At 46.3% G+C, this 12,980-nt stretch overlaps 1 protein-coding gene across 7 annotated transcripts in view; it reads left to right on the forward strand.

Annotated features, from left to right (window-relative positions):
- Window positions 1-12,980, forward strand: part of ART3 (ADP-ribosyltransferase 3 (inactive)) — a 75,921-nt gene that overhangs the window by 46,742 nt on the left and 16,199 nt on the right. For 6 of the 7 annotated variants that reach the window (XM_080915551.1, XM_080915546.1, XM_080915552.1 and 3 more), the window contains exons 1-3: window positions 1,898-2,026; window positions 3,139-3,216; window positions 7,019-7,727. In XM_080915551.1, coding sequence (XP_080771677.1) covers window positions 3,148-3,216; window positions 7,019-7,727 — 778 coding nt within the window. In that variant the 5' untranslated portion in view covers window positions 1,898-2,026; window positions 3,139-3,147. Of the gene's footprint in view, window positions 1-1,897; window positions 2,027-3,138; window positions 3,217-7,018; window positions 7,728-12,980 lie in introns of those variants that run through there. The other variant, XM_080915547.1, reaches the window with a different exon arrangement.

The following is a 12,980-nucleotide window of genomic DNA, read 5'->3' on the forward strand; positions in this document are numbered from 1 at the left end:
CATGAAGTCAGAGCTAATGGCCTTCTGCTGAAGCTACCCTACTGATGTCCTCTGCCTGGGACTCCAACTCTGTACTGCACGTAGAGACCAAATGAGGAGGAATGGGTTTGACTAAAGGGTTGGCTCACCAGGTCTCCCTGCAAGTCATAAGAGAAAGCAAGCAAAGGCTTGAGACAGTCCCTCCTCAGGACCTGGGCCAGCAGCTGCCCAGCTGTGGGATCTGGGGACCCTTTTCTCTCTGCCCCTTAGGGGTGTTCCTCCTCAGTCTCTAATCATAATGTCAATCACACCAATAGACAAAAGAGCCACAGGTATCACCCTGATGCCATGGTAGTTTGTATTGGTCACAGGTGACAAGTCAGGCATAAGAAACTAAGACAGCAGGCATGTAACATATGAATCGATACACAGGGGAAAAAAGCAAACACCAGATATACAAGTCGTATATAATAACTCAGCGTCGTTATGTACTCGGTAGTTTTCCATTGTGAGAGGATGAAGTGGGATCCCTACCACAGTGCTGATAGATAATTTAAAGACCAGTTTCTGGGTTTTGTTCGTTTTATTAATTTTATGTGTATGGATGTTTTGCCTGCATGCATGTTTTGAGCACTGTATGCATGCAGTGCTCTTGGGGGCCAAAAGAGGGCGTCAGATCCTCTGGGACGTCTGTAACAAGTGTGTGAGCCAGTGTCTTAGTTACATTTTTACTCAGTGACAAAACACCTGGACCAGAGCAATAAATAAGAGAAGGCGTTAAGTTGGGGCTCATGGTTCCAGAGGGTTAGAGTCCATGTCAGGGATCTGATCCACAAGCTTGAAACAGACAGACTGGGTCTGCTGTGTGGGCTTTTGAAACCTCAAAGCCCATCCTCAGTGACACACCCCCTCAAATAAGGCCACACCTCCCAGTCTTTTCCAAACAGTTCCACCAATTTGGGATTAAGCATTCAAACATATGAGCCTATCGGGGCCACTCTCACTCTATTCATTATCGGATGCCAGGTGGGGTCTGGTAATCAAGTCCATATCCCCTGCAAGAGTTGAAGATGCAAGTGCTGGCTGTGTGAATGTGCAGTTCTGAGCTCAGGTCTCCAGCCCACATAGAAGAGGAGTGCTGGTGTGCGCCTGCGAATCCCAGCAAGGGGAAAGACACAAGAGTGTCCCTGGGGCTCACCTGCCACCCAGCCTAGCAAAGTCATTTTAGGTTCAATGAGGAACCCTGTCTCAGAAAATGAACTGCTCAGTCTGCTTCCTTATAGCACCCGCACCACTTCAACACCAATCTTGGTGGGCAAAGCAGATTTTCTCTGTTGAGGTTCCCTCTTGCCAAATGAGTCTAGCTGTCATCAAGGGGCCAGAAAACTAGCTGGTATCTGTGTCTTATTCAAAAGTGTTCTAGATGCTGGGACCACCAGCCCCCTTTCCACTGGTGTTCCCGTTGGACTTCCGTTGGTCTTTGTCTGTTCCGAGCAGTTGTTGCCTAATTGTGTTTGGGTGCATACACATAGTGGTTTACTAGATTGTGTATCTCAGTGCCTGGGCGTAGTACCTGAAATGCAGTCATGGGGCCAGTGGTGAGCGGGTTGAGCGGGATACACCGCCATCACTGTTTAACAAGTGAGTCCCCTTGCTGTGGTGTCATCTAATAGAGGACACATGAGTGCCAAAGGCTCAGTTGTTGGGAAGTCACACACACACCCAAGGGAGTCCAGGGCTGAGTTCAGATCTGAGCATGCTCTGTGGCAGGGGCTTTGCTGTGGACTCAGACCTCTCGGAGATAGAAAGTGTTAACAGCAGTGGTTCCAGAGCAGAGTGTGGGGACCGGATATAAATAGCAGAACACAAGTGGGGTAATGGGCCACTGCCAAGCTACCACTAGGGGTGTTATAAAAAGAAAAGCGTTCCCAGGCGGCCCGCACTGTCAACAAAGTCCTATCCTGGGGGGACGATCACCACAGCTGAGAGTGGAAATCAGTTCGAGACGGGGCATCATTTAAACTTCCCGAAAAAGCACAATCTCCAGGTAAACATTTTGATTTATTTGCACCCAAACTACAGAAAGGAAGACCAGGGAAGCCCTGGCCCACAGCTGGCTTGGCACATGCAGCACGTGTGTATTCCTTAGACTTAGAGGGACGTTTGACACAGGGTAGCATCTTAAAATAACTACAGATATTTTAATAGTGCTAGATAAAAAGACTGCTTTTGAAGAAAGACAGCACTGGGGGCCAGGATGGATTACAAAAAGAAAGACTGCCCTTCCTTCCCTCCCCTGTGCTGATCATTACCTCTTTCAGAACTCAGACTATGATGTTTGGTAAGCTACAGGAAAATAGAGGCTACATTTGAGTTGCAGCAATGTCAGCTCCGTTGGAGCATTATGCATGTGACATTAATTGAGCTGGTTAGTGTCTCTGGATAGCTTCAGCCATGAGGATTCTTGCCTCTTGTCTATCCCTTAGGCTGCCACAAATACGGGAATGGGCATTGGGCACCCAACCAGGAGAATGATAGACTCTTGTTAGATTCTCATCTTTGAAGGGCCCCTGAGTCTGCTCCTAAGGTCGGGACATTCCACACTGGCTTAACCGCTGGCTTCTGTTGATTGTGAAGAGTTAAAGGAAGGAGGTCATCTCAGGCAACCAGCTTTGTATTGCTGCTGACCTCATGTCTCCACTCCCACCCAAATGGGCATGCTCTAACTTGAAAAGCAAACGGAAGAACGGAAGCTGTACCTGGGAAAGTTTCTAGACAGTTCTTAGTAACTGGGAATCAGTGTAAGAGCATGCTGGTCTTAGTCTGTGTTGTTTCCTGTGTGTGCTCAGGGGACATTTAGAGATGGGGGAAAAGTCTCTGGTGAGAGAGATCTGTCTAGAGTTATATAGAGGAAGACAGATTGGATCTTGGAAGCCTTGAAGTTCTCTGTGGTTTCACATTGTCATCTCTAGAACAAACTGTTAGACATCTAGAAAAGAATCAAATTCCTCTTAAGTCATAGGAATGTATTTGATAATCACTTTGAACCTCACAATATCTATCCAGAATGAAAAAGTATATAACATCACATTATCCTGCTCTGTTTCTCTAAACCCTCTTGTTAAATCTACTGAATCAAGGTTTTTCATTCTAATCTAGAAGAGAAAAATGAAGATGGGACATTTTGAAATGGTCACCATACTGTTGGCAGCCACCATTCTAGTGGACATTTTCCAGGTAATGTCGGGAATGGAAAACACACTCACTGGGATGGGAGCCCTGTAACGCTGCGTGAGGCATCTCTGGACTGAGAGGATCCAGGACAGACAGTTACCTTGTTGTAGGTAGCTTTTCCTTCATTTTGCAGGTTATACATGTGGTAAGTGTAGAAATTTTAAAACTTAAAATTAAGCCAGAAGACAGAAAAAATTTAACCATAAACTCCCTCATTCAGAGGGAGAGACTCTTGGGGGACCATGTAGATCATGTACACGGCTTCTCTCTTTGTGTATAATTTAATTAAAAATGTATCAATACTGTTTATGGTACTTTTATTTTTAACCTTGCCTACAGCCAATACTGCACAGCATTTCCATGTCCATAAACATTCTAGAAATATCATGTGCTCTCTGAATAATGCCACAGAGAGTTTGATTCCATGTTTGTTACTAAACTCTGTAATGACTATTCCCCTGTTGTCTTTTTACTAGTATTTTATTTGCTGTTCAGTATTTAAAAGCTGTAACATACTTTATGTGTGCTATGAAACGGGTTTCTCACTTGCTGCCTTACATTTAAAACATTGTATCCGTCTTTAGAGCTTTGATCCATTTTCTAGACTCTAGAAATCTAGAGCAGCAGCTTCCTGCACTCTGTTGCCTTCGCATCATGTTACAGTTGAGATACTGGTAAAACATGTCAGAGCACACACCTCCGTTTATAGCGTCCTTGCGATGTAGTCCAGCAGCTCTGAAGAGCCGCTTTGCATCCTGGAGGTCAGCCCCAGTTCCCCCCAGCACCCAGAGAGTTGTGTGGACATTTCAGTGGAGTGGAATCCTGCAGCCTGGGTTCTACGGGACTGTTTTCCGTTCTCTCGCATAGTCATCGCTCTCTGGGGACAGATAGAAGCACTCTTGCTGGCTTCATGCAGGACTTACTTGTGTAGCTAGCACTTATATGTAGTGACAATTTTGGATTCTTTTTTTGTTTATTTAAAAAAAAAACCACAGAAATGCTATAGGAATATCTTTTTGTTTTAATCCCAGGGGAATATGGGGTTGCTTCAGATTGTCCGTAGCAGCTGATTATGATTTACCTCTTGCTCTAGCAGGAGTGTGATTTTGCCAGCGGTGGATAGTTTCTGTGATTGTGTGATGTTGAGAACTCTGAGGATTTTTCCTGAGGGTATAAATGCTAGGGCCCCAAGAGGTGGGGTGGGTTGTTGGTTGGTCATGGTTTGTTAAGTAGCCATGAGCAAAGCCGAAAAAAGGGAATAAATTAGATATCCTGACAGCAAAGATTAAACTTGCCCAAGGACCTCAAGTGCCCCAGTCATAAGACAGTAGTCTAAGGACAATGTTGCCTACTTTCCCTCTGTTCTTTTCTCTCTCCCATCTAGTTTTAAGGGATTGAAGGGGTGAAAGAAAGGGGGTATCTAGGGGTGGAAGAAAGAAGAGCCCACAAAGTAGCAAATGATGGACTACATACACATGTATGCACATATGTAGTTGTTCACACAGTGAACACGAATTAGCCAGGGCTGTGCTACTCCACACATTGTTGTGAGCATATGTTTCACTTGCTGGAGTTGTAGAGTCGAATTACTGGGTCGTATTGTAACTTCAGGTTAAACAACCCGAGGCACTGCTCAAGGGCTTTCCATACTGGCTGTACTCCATTCAGCCTGCATCCGGGCTGCAGTTCAGCTGCCTCCTGTTTGCTTGTGATCTTCCTGTTTGGCCCTTAGTTTTGTTCTGGTCATTGTTCTCATTTCAGAGAGTAAAAAGTGGTGCCTTGTGTGGTTTTAACTTGCCTCTTAAGTGTGATTGCAGAACATCATTTTATCATACTTCTTCCATTAATGTTTTCCCTGGTTTCTTCTCTGAAACACCAGGGTCATTTCCACGTATTTGAAATGAATTTTTGGTAGCTGAATTTCATCGCCATGAGGTTTTGTTTGGGTCAGAGGAAGACATCATCAGCTCACTCACCCAACCTTCTGTACCTGCTCTCCTTCGTTCATTCATTTGTCCCCAATGGTGACGGAACTACAAGGCACGCCCTGTACAGAACACACAATCAGCTATGGTGTCTGGCCAGAAAGGCTTGCTGTCTAAAATTAGACATGTGAAGGCTGCTTTGGGAGGCATAGGGGAAAGACAGGAACATATTGGCTGGATTCTGATATGGCCGGAGGCATGTGGGAGGTGGCTTCGGGTCTGTCTTAAGTTGCTGTCTTCAAGATAAATCAAGCTTTGGTGCTCAGGCTGAACTCTGGTACATTCTGTGCTAAAGAGCAAAGTGAATTTCATAACCTGGAGACTGAAGTGATTGATCTCAGAAGCTCAAATCCCCATGTCAGAAAACTGACCTACAAACCAGGGAGCACAGGGGTCTCAGTGAGCCTCGCCGAAGCTGCCATGGTCAGCTGCTGCTGGTCCAGTTAGTTATCTCAAGGGTAAAGCGCTTCCTTCTGTTTCGTAAAATTAAACCCTGCGAAGGGTGCGACATAAATGTCAGTCGAACATCTCTAATTTTTTAGAAGCAACAGAACAGTTTGGTGAAGAAGGCAGAACTCTGGAACCAGAGTGTCTGGGGTCAACTACGAACACTGTCTGGGTGTCTTTAAAGAGAAAGGTGGAAGAGAGGTCTCGGCATCTTAGCTTCCTCCTCTTTAAAGGAAAAGGGCTGGAGAGATACGGGATGGCAGTGAGCACTTCTGTTCTTACAGAGAGTGTGGGTTCTCTTCCCGGCACCCACATGGCTCACAACCACCCAGAACTCTAGTCACACTGTCTACTAACTTTCAGGCACCGGACACTCATGTAGTGACTTACATACATGCACACAAGCACTCATATACATGAAACAAAATAACTAAACCTTTAAAATAAAACAAAATAAAATATAATTAAAACAAAGGGATGTTTGTTAGTGATAGTACCTCCCCTCCCCCCATTACGTGTGGTAATTCGTGCGAAGCATTTAGTGCTGAGAAAGAGCATGGGAAGTCTCTTAGGGTTAGAAATGGGGTGGGGGTGGGGCAGGAAGGAGCAGTGATAGCTGGAGCCAGAAGTGTCCAAGGAAGACTCCACAAATAGCTGAATGAACGGTGGTTGTTACTAAAGGCTGTGAGCAGTGGTGAGTTTATACAATTGGCCTTAGACATGGATGGCCGGTCCTTGGTGGATCCAAACAAAGGGGCCAAGGGGACAATTAGCATAAAGGTGTGGCCCTCACAGGGACATCCTCACCCTTACAGCCTCCTCTCTCTGCCAGTGCCACCATTCTCCTTCCTGACCTCGTCCCTGGTGGGACTCCAAGAACAGCTGTTGGAATTCCTAAGCCAACACTGGCCTGAGGCTGACAGCTCTAAAGGAACCAGTTTAAGGAGACGGGTATTCTGATGGCTGGACCCAGACGGCCTGCTTTTACATCAGGCCGAAAGTGCAGTCAGTCCTCTCTGTGTCACATGCGTAAGGAAGGGTGACATCTGTCAGGATGCGTTTTCTACCCCGTGCAGTATTTTATACACGATACTTTGCATTATACAAAACAGCCTCAAGAGTTGGAGGAAGTGGAGCTAAGGGCACTGTTCTAACCCGGGCTAGACTGTCCTCAGTATCTTCCCCACCACTGAGCGCAGGACACACACTCTCTCCACTGCCCACACAATGGGGTGTAATTCATAATTCAAAGGGCATGGGAAAGTGGGCACACTATATATGATATACACATATATGTATGTATGTATATGTATATATATTTATATCGACTAAACGTTTGATTTCAAGAGCTGTCCTTTCCTTTTGCTCTGAAGGTGAAGGCGGAAGTGCTAGACATGGCAGAGAATGCATTTGACGACGAATACCCGAAATGCAACAGCAGAATGGAGATGAAGTATATCCCGCAGATGTACAGGGAGGAGCGGGCAAACAGCGTGCTCCTGCAGATGGTGTGGGACAACGCCCAGGTACAGTGGGAAGCACGGAAGGCTCAGTTCTCCCCCCCTAAGGACTTCAAGGATGCCTATGGGATAGCTCTGATGGCTTACGTAACTGAGGCTCAGGAGCAGACTCCCTTTTACCACACATTCAACGATGCTGTGAAGATAGCCGGCCTGTCCCGAAGACGGTACATCTATAACTTCCCATTCAAAGCTTTTCATTTTTACCTGGTAAGAGCCCTGCAGCTTCTGAGACGGCCTTGTGAGGAGAGTTACAGAAACGTGGTGTACAGCACGAGCCCAGACATTTCACTCGCGCTTGGTGAGCGAACCCAAGCCAGGCTGGGCAACTTCACACTGGCATATTCAGCCAGACCCCAGACAGCTACCAACCGACAGGTGCTAACCATCCAGACCTGCTTTGGAATTGCTGTGGGCAAGTTTCTTAATAAAGAAAATGAAGAAGTTGTTCTAATACCTCTGAGTGAGGTTTTTCAAGTGTTGAAGGAAGGAACCAGTGACGACCTTATCCTTCAGAGCACAAACAACACCTGCAGTTACTACAAGTGTGCATTCCTTGGGGGTAAGTGAGCTCTCCCGCCCCGAGTTTGTCTGGGAGAAAGGGTGGGGCACAGGTTTTCAGCCTAACACTGAATGCTGTTTCTTCACCTACAACTCAGTGGTCAGATAAATGCCCGTACTCCATTACCAAGGTTAAGATACTGTAAAGCAAAGCCCTTTTTACCCTCAGGGTTTTGCAATGGTCAGGAACTTTTTTGGTTGTCCCAACTTAGGAAGAGGTGTGGTTGCTATTGGTCAGGTCCTACCAAAGACTTCTCTGGTCCAAAATGTCTGTAGTGACAATGTTGAGAATTCCCACACGTCAGGCAGTAAACACAGTCCCAAGCCATCTCGCATCTGTTCTAAATTTAAGCTGAGTTTTCCAGGTGATGTGTTTATAAAAAGATAAAAGAGAGGGGGACATGTTCTATGGAGGTGTGGTGAGGTGTAGGGGTAGGGAGATGCCTCTGGCCAACCCATATTGAGGCATCGCTTCCCCTGCCCCTGGACCAACCAGGAAATCGTATAGGTATAGTATAGAATAGAGTTATTCAGGGTATGGGAGAGTTAAGAGAGCAGAGGAGTTAAGAGGGGAGTAGCGGCAGAGAGAGACCATGAGCACGTGGAGAGAGAGGGGGAAAGGGAATGGGGAGAGAAGGGACAAAGAGAGAAGAGGGTAAGAGAGCAGGAGGGCAAGAGAGAGAGGAGGGGCAAGCCGCCCCTTTTACAGTGCCAGGCATACCTGACTGTTGCCAGGTAACTGTGGGGCGGAGCTTAGACAGAAGGCTAATGCCAGGTACATACCATCATGTTTGTAAGTGAATATCATGCTTTCATTCTTTATGAATTTAAAAAATTTTAGTCGTGGTCTAAATATTCCCAGTAGAGTATTCAGTCCTCATACACCATGTATCATTTAAGGCATCTTTACTGTTGCTGGATCAATAGTGCAGGCTTGTGATCCTGCCTATCAGGAGGCCAAGGAAGAAATGCCAAGTTGAAGGCCAGCGTGGGCAACTTTAGTGAGACACTGATCCAGAGAGTAATAGGTTAGTGATCCAGTGCTCACTTTGCATCCTAAGGATTACAGAGACTTCATATTTCTTTCAGCTCTAATAGAAAGCCTAACAGTTCTTACTGACTGGGGCTAGGCTCTTGGTTCCACAGCTCCTCTGTGGCATTAGTAACCCAGGCTATCTCTCTGTTCCACTGGTCTAAGGACTCCTGTTTGAACTGTAATTTGCCTTCAGGCATCAGTCTGCATCCAAGACAGAAACAGAAGGACTGACTCTGCCAGGGAAGGCAAAAGCTCCATCACAGGACTTCATGTACTTCTGACTCCAGCCCTTTGCTGGAACTGTTTCTTCGTTGTGCACGGCTACTGGAGAGGCTTAGAAAGGAGGAGGTCAGTTTTGCAGCAAGACGGGGGATTAGAAGTAGCTGCCAGGATGCACATCCGTGATCTCAGAGTGAAGGGAAAGGATAAGGTCTGGGTCTATCCTGGGCTACATAAAGAGATCATGTCTCAAAAAGAAAAAAGAAAAAAAAAAAGAAAGAAAGAAAGAAGGGAAGGGAGGGGAGGGGAAGGGAGGGGAGGGGAGGGGAGGAGGCAGGGTTAGTAGGTCTGTCACCAGAGAGTGTCTGATGCTGCTGTCTCTTCCCTGCAGTCTGATGACTCCACCCCGTGTGTGCTCTTGGTTTTTGTTGTTTTGTTTTAACTTCTGTAATTCTTCCTTTGCCATGGTAATTTTATGACTTTACTTTAAAATATCCTACTAATAATTCACCCCAGATCTCTTGACAGAGGTAGAAATCCCTGTACATTCCTCTTCCCCACCCCTGGATATACCCAGATTCCCTCATCCTGCTAAGGGCTGTGCCCTTAGGCTCGCCAAAGGCCCTCCAGCCTCTCCGCGCCACCAAGCTAAGGTGTTGCTTCTCCCACACAACCCTGTCGTGGGTTTGCATGTCTTCCCCAGGTTACTCCCCTTTGTTTGGTGGGGTGAGGCCAAGTGTCAAGCAGTTTTCTGAGACATGGTACCTGGAGGCAAATTTTCCAAGACTGAATGTGTAAAGTACCTGCCTTTAAGCAAATAATAGTTTTGTAGCCTGTCACATCCTTGCATGGCTCTAGGGACTTGGGCCTTACTAGGAGCTGATGAGGGAATCAAGACCAGACAGACAGACAGACAGACAGACAGACATGTGGAAATAGCTAAGGTTGAGCAGTTTGAACATTCAATAAAGAAACCTCAGAATCTCAGCATGTTCATTATATAGAGTTGAACAGAGAGACAGGGTTATTACAAACTGATGAACAAGGAACCAGACTTTATAGTACACAGCTGGACCACGACATGGGCTTGGCTAACCCTGGTAGGAACCCTCTGGGGAGGGGAGGAGGAAGTAACCCTCAGGCGGTAAGTATCTGAGGGGAGGAAGCTATGGTGGGCATTTTCTGAACTGACTGTTAACTCTCACACTTGATCCTCCAGGGAAGGCTTTGCCATCCCTTCAGGTCTGAGCTGTGGGATCTTGACATGGGTGTAGAACCATTCTTATTATTCGAACGTTGTATGAATTCTATGTGGGTTTTTTGATGTTTTGGTTTTTGCTGTTATTTTTGTTTTGTTTCTTTTTGCGGCTAGAGATGAAACCTAGCCTGGATCATGCTAGGCAAGTACTCTATCACTGATTTTCATACAAACCAGCCTGAGAGCTGAGCATTTTATTATGGAAGTTGAAGGTAGGACATTTTCTTTATCTGCAGCATTTCAAGTGCTATGGGTTTAAAGGGCTGATAGAACTCATTCTCCCTCCTATGAAAACCACAGAAAAATGGCATTTCTCTGTAATGTGCAGAGGACATAATGGCCAGTTCTGCCTGTGGTAGACAAAGCCCTCGATGGTGAGGTACCTTAAGCAGGAGGAACAGGTGGGACCTAAGGTCCTGGGACAGAAAGCTATAGCTTCAAACTCCCTGAAAGCGGTGTTATATGTCCGGAAGCAGAACCGGACTCTGGCACTGACCTGTCCCTACAGCGGTCGGTTCAAGAGGTCTTTCTTGTCATGAGATTATAGAGCAGCCCCTGCACAGCCTGCTAACTGCGCTCATAATTATGGAGGGTGGGGTTAGAGTAAAGACACTTTGTCTGCTTCCCTGCTGTGTGCACCAAATTGCATTTTCTGAAACACACAGAAAATGGGTTAGGGTTAGGGTTAGGGTTGGGTTAGGGTTAGGGTTAGGGTTAGGGTTATGGGGGTTAGGGTTAGGGTTAGGGTGAGGGTGAGGGTTAGGTTTAGGTTAAGGGTTAGGGTTGTTAGGGTTAGGGTTATGGTTGTTAGGATTAGGGTAGGGTTAGGGTTAGGGTTAGGTTTAGGGTTAGGTTTAGGGTTAGGGTTAGGGTTAGGGTTAGGGTTAGGGCTAGGGTTAGGCACACACACCATGAGGAGCTGGTCTTCGGGTTTGTGTGCCTATATAACTGACCCAGATCCCACTGCTGCTGAATCTAACAGCGAATACTACAGTGGGCCTCTGAAACAGGGAAGACATCAGACCTTGACTCAGTGTGCCCAGTGTACAAAGAGGTAAAGCATAGGACAGTGCTGAGGAGGCGTCGTGCTCAGTTGGGACACTGACATGCTTGCAGGCAGATGGCAGAAGCCATGAGGCCACCTCTGTGTGGCGCAGTGTTGCCAGGGCCTTCCACTTTGACCTCCTGTGCTTCTGTGATGTTGGGAGTGGATGATTCCAGACACCTCACCTGCCACATCTCTGATCTTCCAAGTTACAGCTGATTTCTGAGCACTCTCCTTGAGGTGACATCCACAGAAATGAGCGGATTATGTCAAAGAACATTCAGCCCTCTACCCACTGTATATTGGTCATGACCCCAAACCAGGTCAGCTAGAACCAGCTTGTACCAGAGTGAAACCCTTGTCTTGTTCCTGCTACATCACAGTGACTTAAAATTGGCTGGGGCTGAGTGATTTGTTATTTCCCCTTTACCAATGACGATGGAGTCTCCCAAGACGCCCAGTGGTTGTTTGAGACCATGGATTATACCAAATCCTACGTGTACTGGGTATTTTTCTGTACATCCATACTTATGATAAAGTTTGCTTTATAAGTTAGGTAACCGAGAGTTTAATGATAACGGAATGATAACAGTATGCTCTACTAGAAATTCTGTGAGTGCCACCCCCAGGAATATGCATTTTTAGCCTTCATTTGACTACTGGGTAACAGTTAAACTGTAAGAAGAGGGAACTCAGAGATGAACAAACACTAAAAGCCACGTAGGTCTCCGTCCCCCCATGTGTCTTTGACGTCTCTGGCACAGTCAGAAGCCCAGTCGCAGCTGGACCATAAAAATCATACCTATTTTGGTTCCCCTGATGCATTTAGGCAAATACCATTTATGGAGGTCCTGGTTATATAAAAGCTCTGGCTACCAACCATGTTTAGTAACTAGTGCCTGACTGATGGGCTGTGGTGGGCAGTGAAACCCACAGGCACAATGATAAAACAAAGCATACAGAGAGGTTAGCTAGTGGATGGATTCTGAATGAGTCAGGGGCTCGAGACATTCGTGGCATGTTATAAGCCTGTGTAAAAGGGAATGAGGGAGAGGGTGAGTGTGGGGAGAGGTAATGTTTAGCTCAGCCACAAAGGAGGTGGGGGGGTGGGGAGCGCACATGTACCACATGTTGTAGAGCACTGTCCAAGGCAGCAGCTGTTGCTGAGCTCAAGGTTTGACCGAACCTGGAGTCCTCTGCTGCCATCTAGAGATGACCAATGGGAATGCACAGTCAGGGGCTTCCTAAGGCCAGCTGTAGGCGAGGCTGAGTGGTAGAACACTTGCCTTGGGGGTCAGTCCTCCAACACTGGAAAACAAACAAACAAAAGCAACAACAACAAAAACTACAGTTCTGAATGACAAAAGGCAGTGTTTCTAAGTATTGACATTTACTAGACTTAGCGTGTTCTAGTGTGGATCTTACAAAAACTGGCTAGCTAAAACAAGCAAACCAACAAGCCAGTTTCATTTGTTAGGAAATGGACAGACTAATTCCTGGTGGTCATTCCTGGTTAGTTGGTATGAACCCAAGACCATAGAGATAAAGAAGAAACACCCTTTCCTTCCTCAAAAGAGGCTAGGGCAGGTCAACCAGCTTCGTCATTTCTCTGGAAAACTTGATAAAGATGGAGTGTCAGCTGTGTAATCAGACTAAATTCCTTATCATTAAAAGTTACCCGCTGGAAAACTAGATT

Source organism: Micromys minutus (genome assembly GCF_963924665.1).
Source record: "Micromys minutus genome assembly, chromosome: 1".
Taxonomy (NCBI): domain Eukaryota; kingdom Metazoa; phylum Chordata; class Mammalia; order Rodentia; family Muridae; genus Micromys; species Micromys minutus.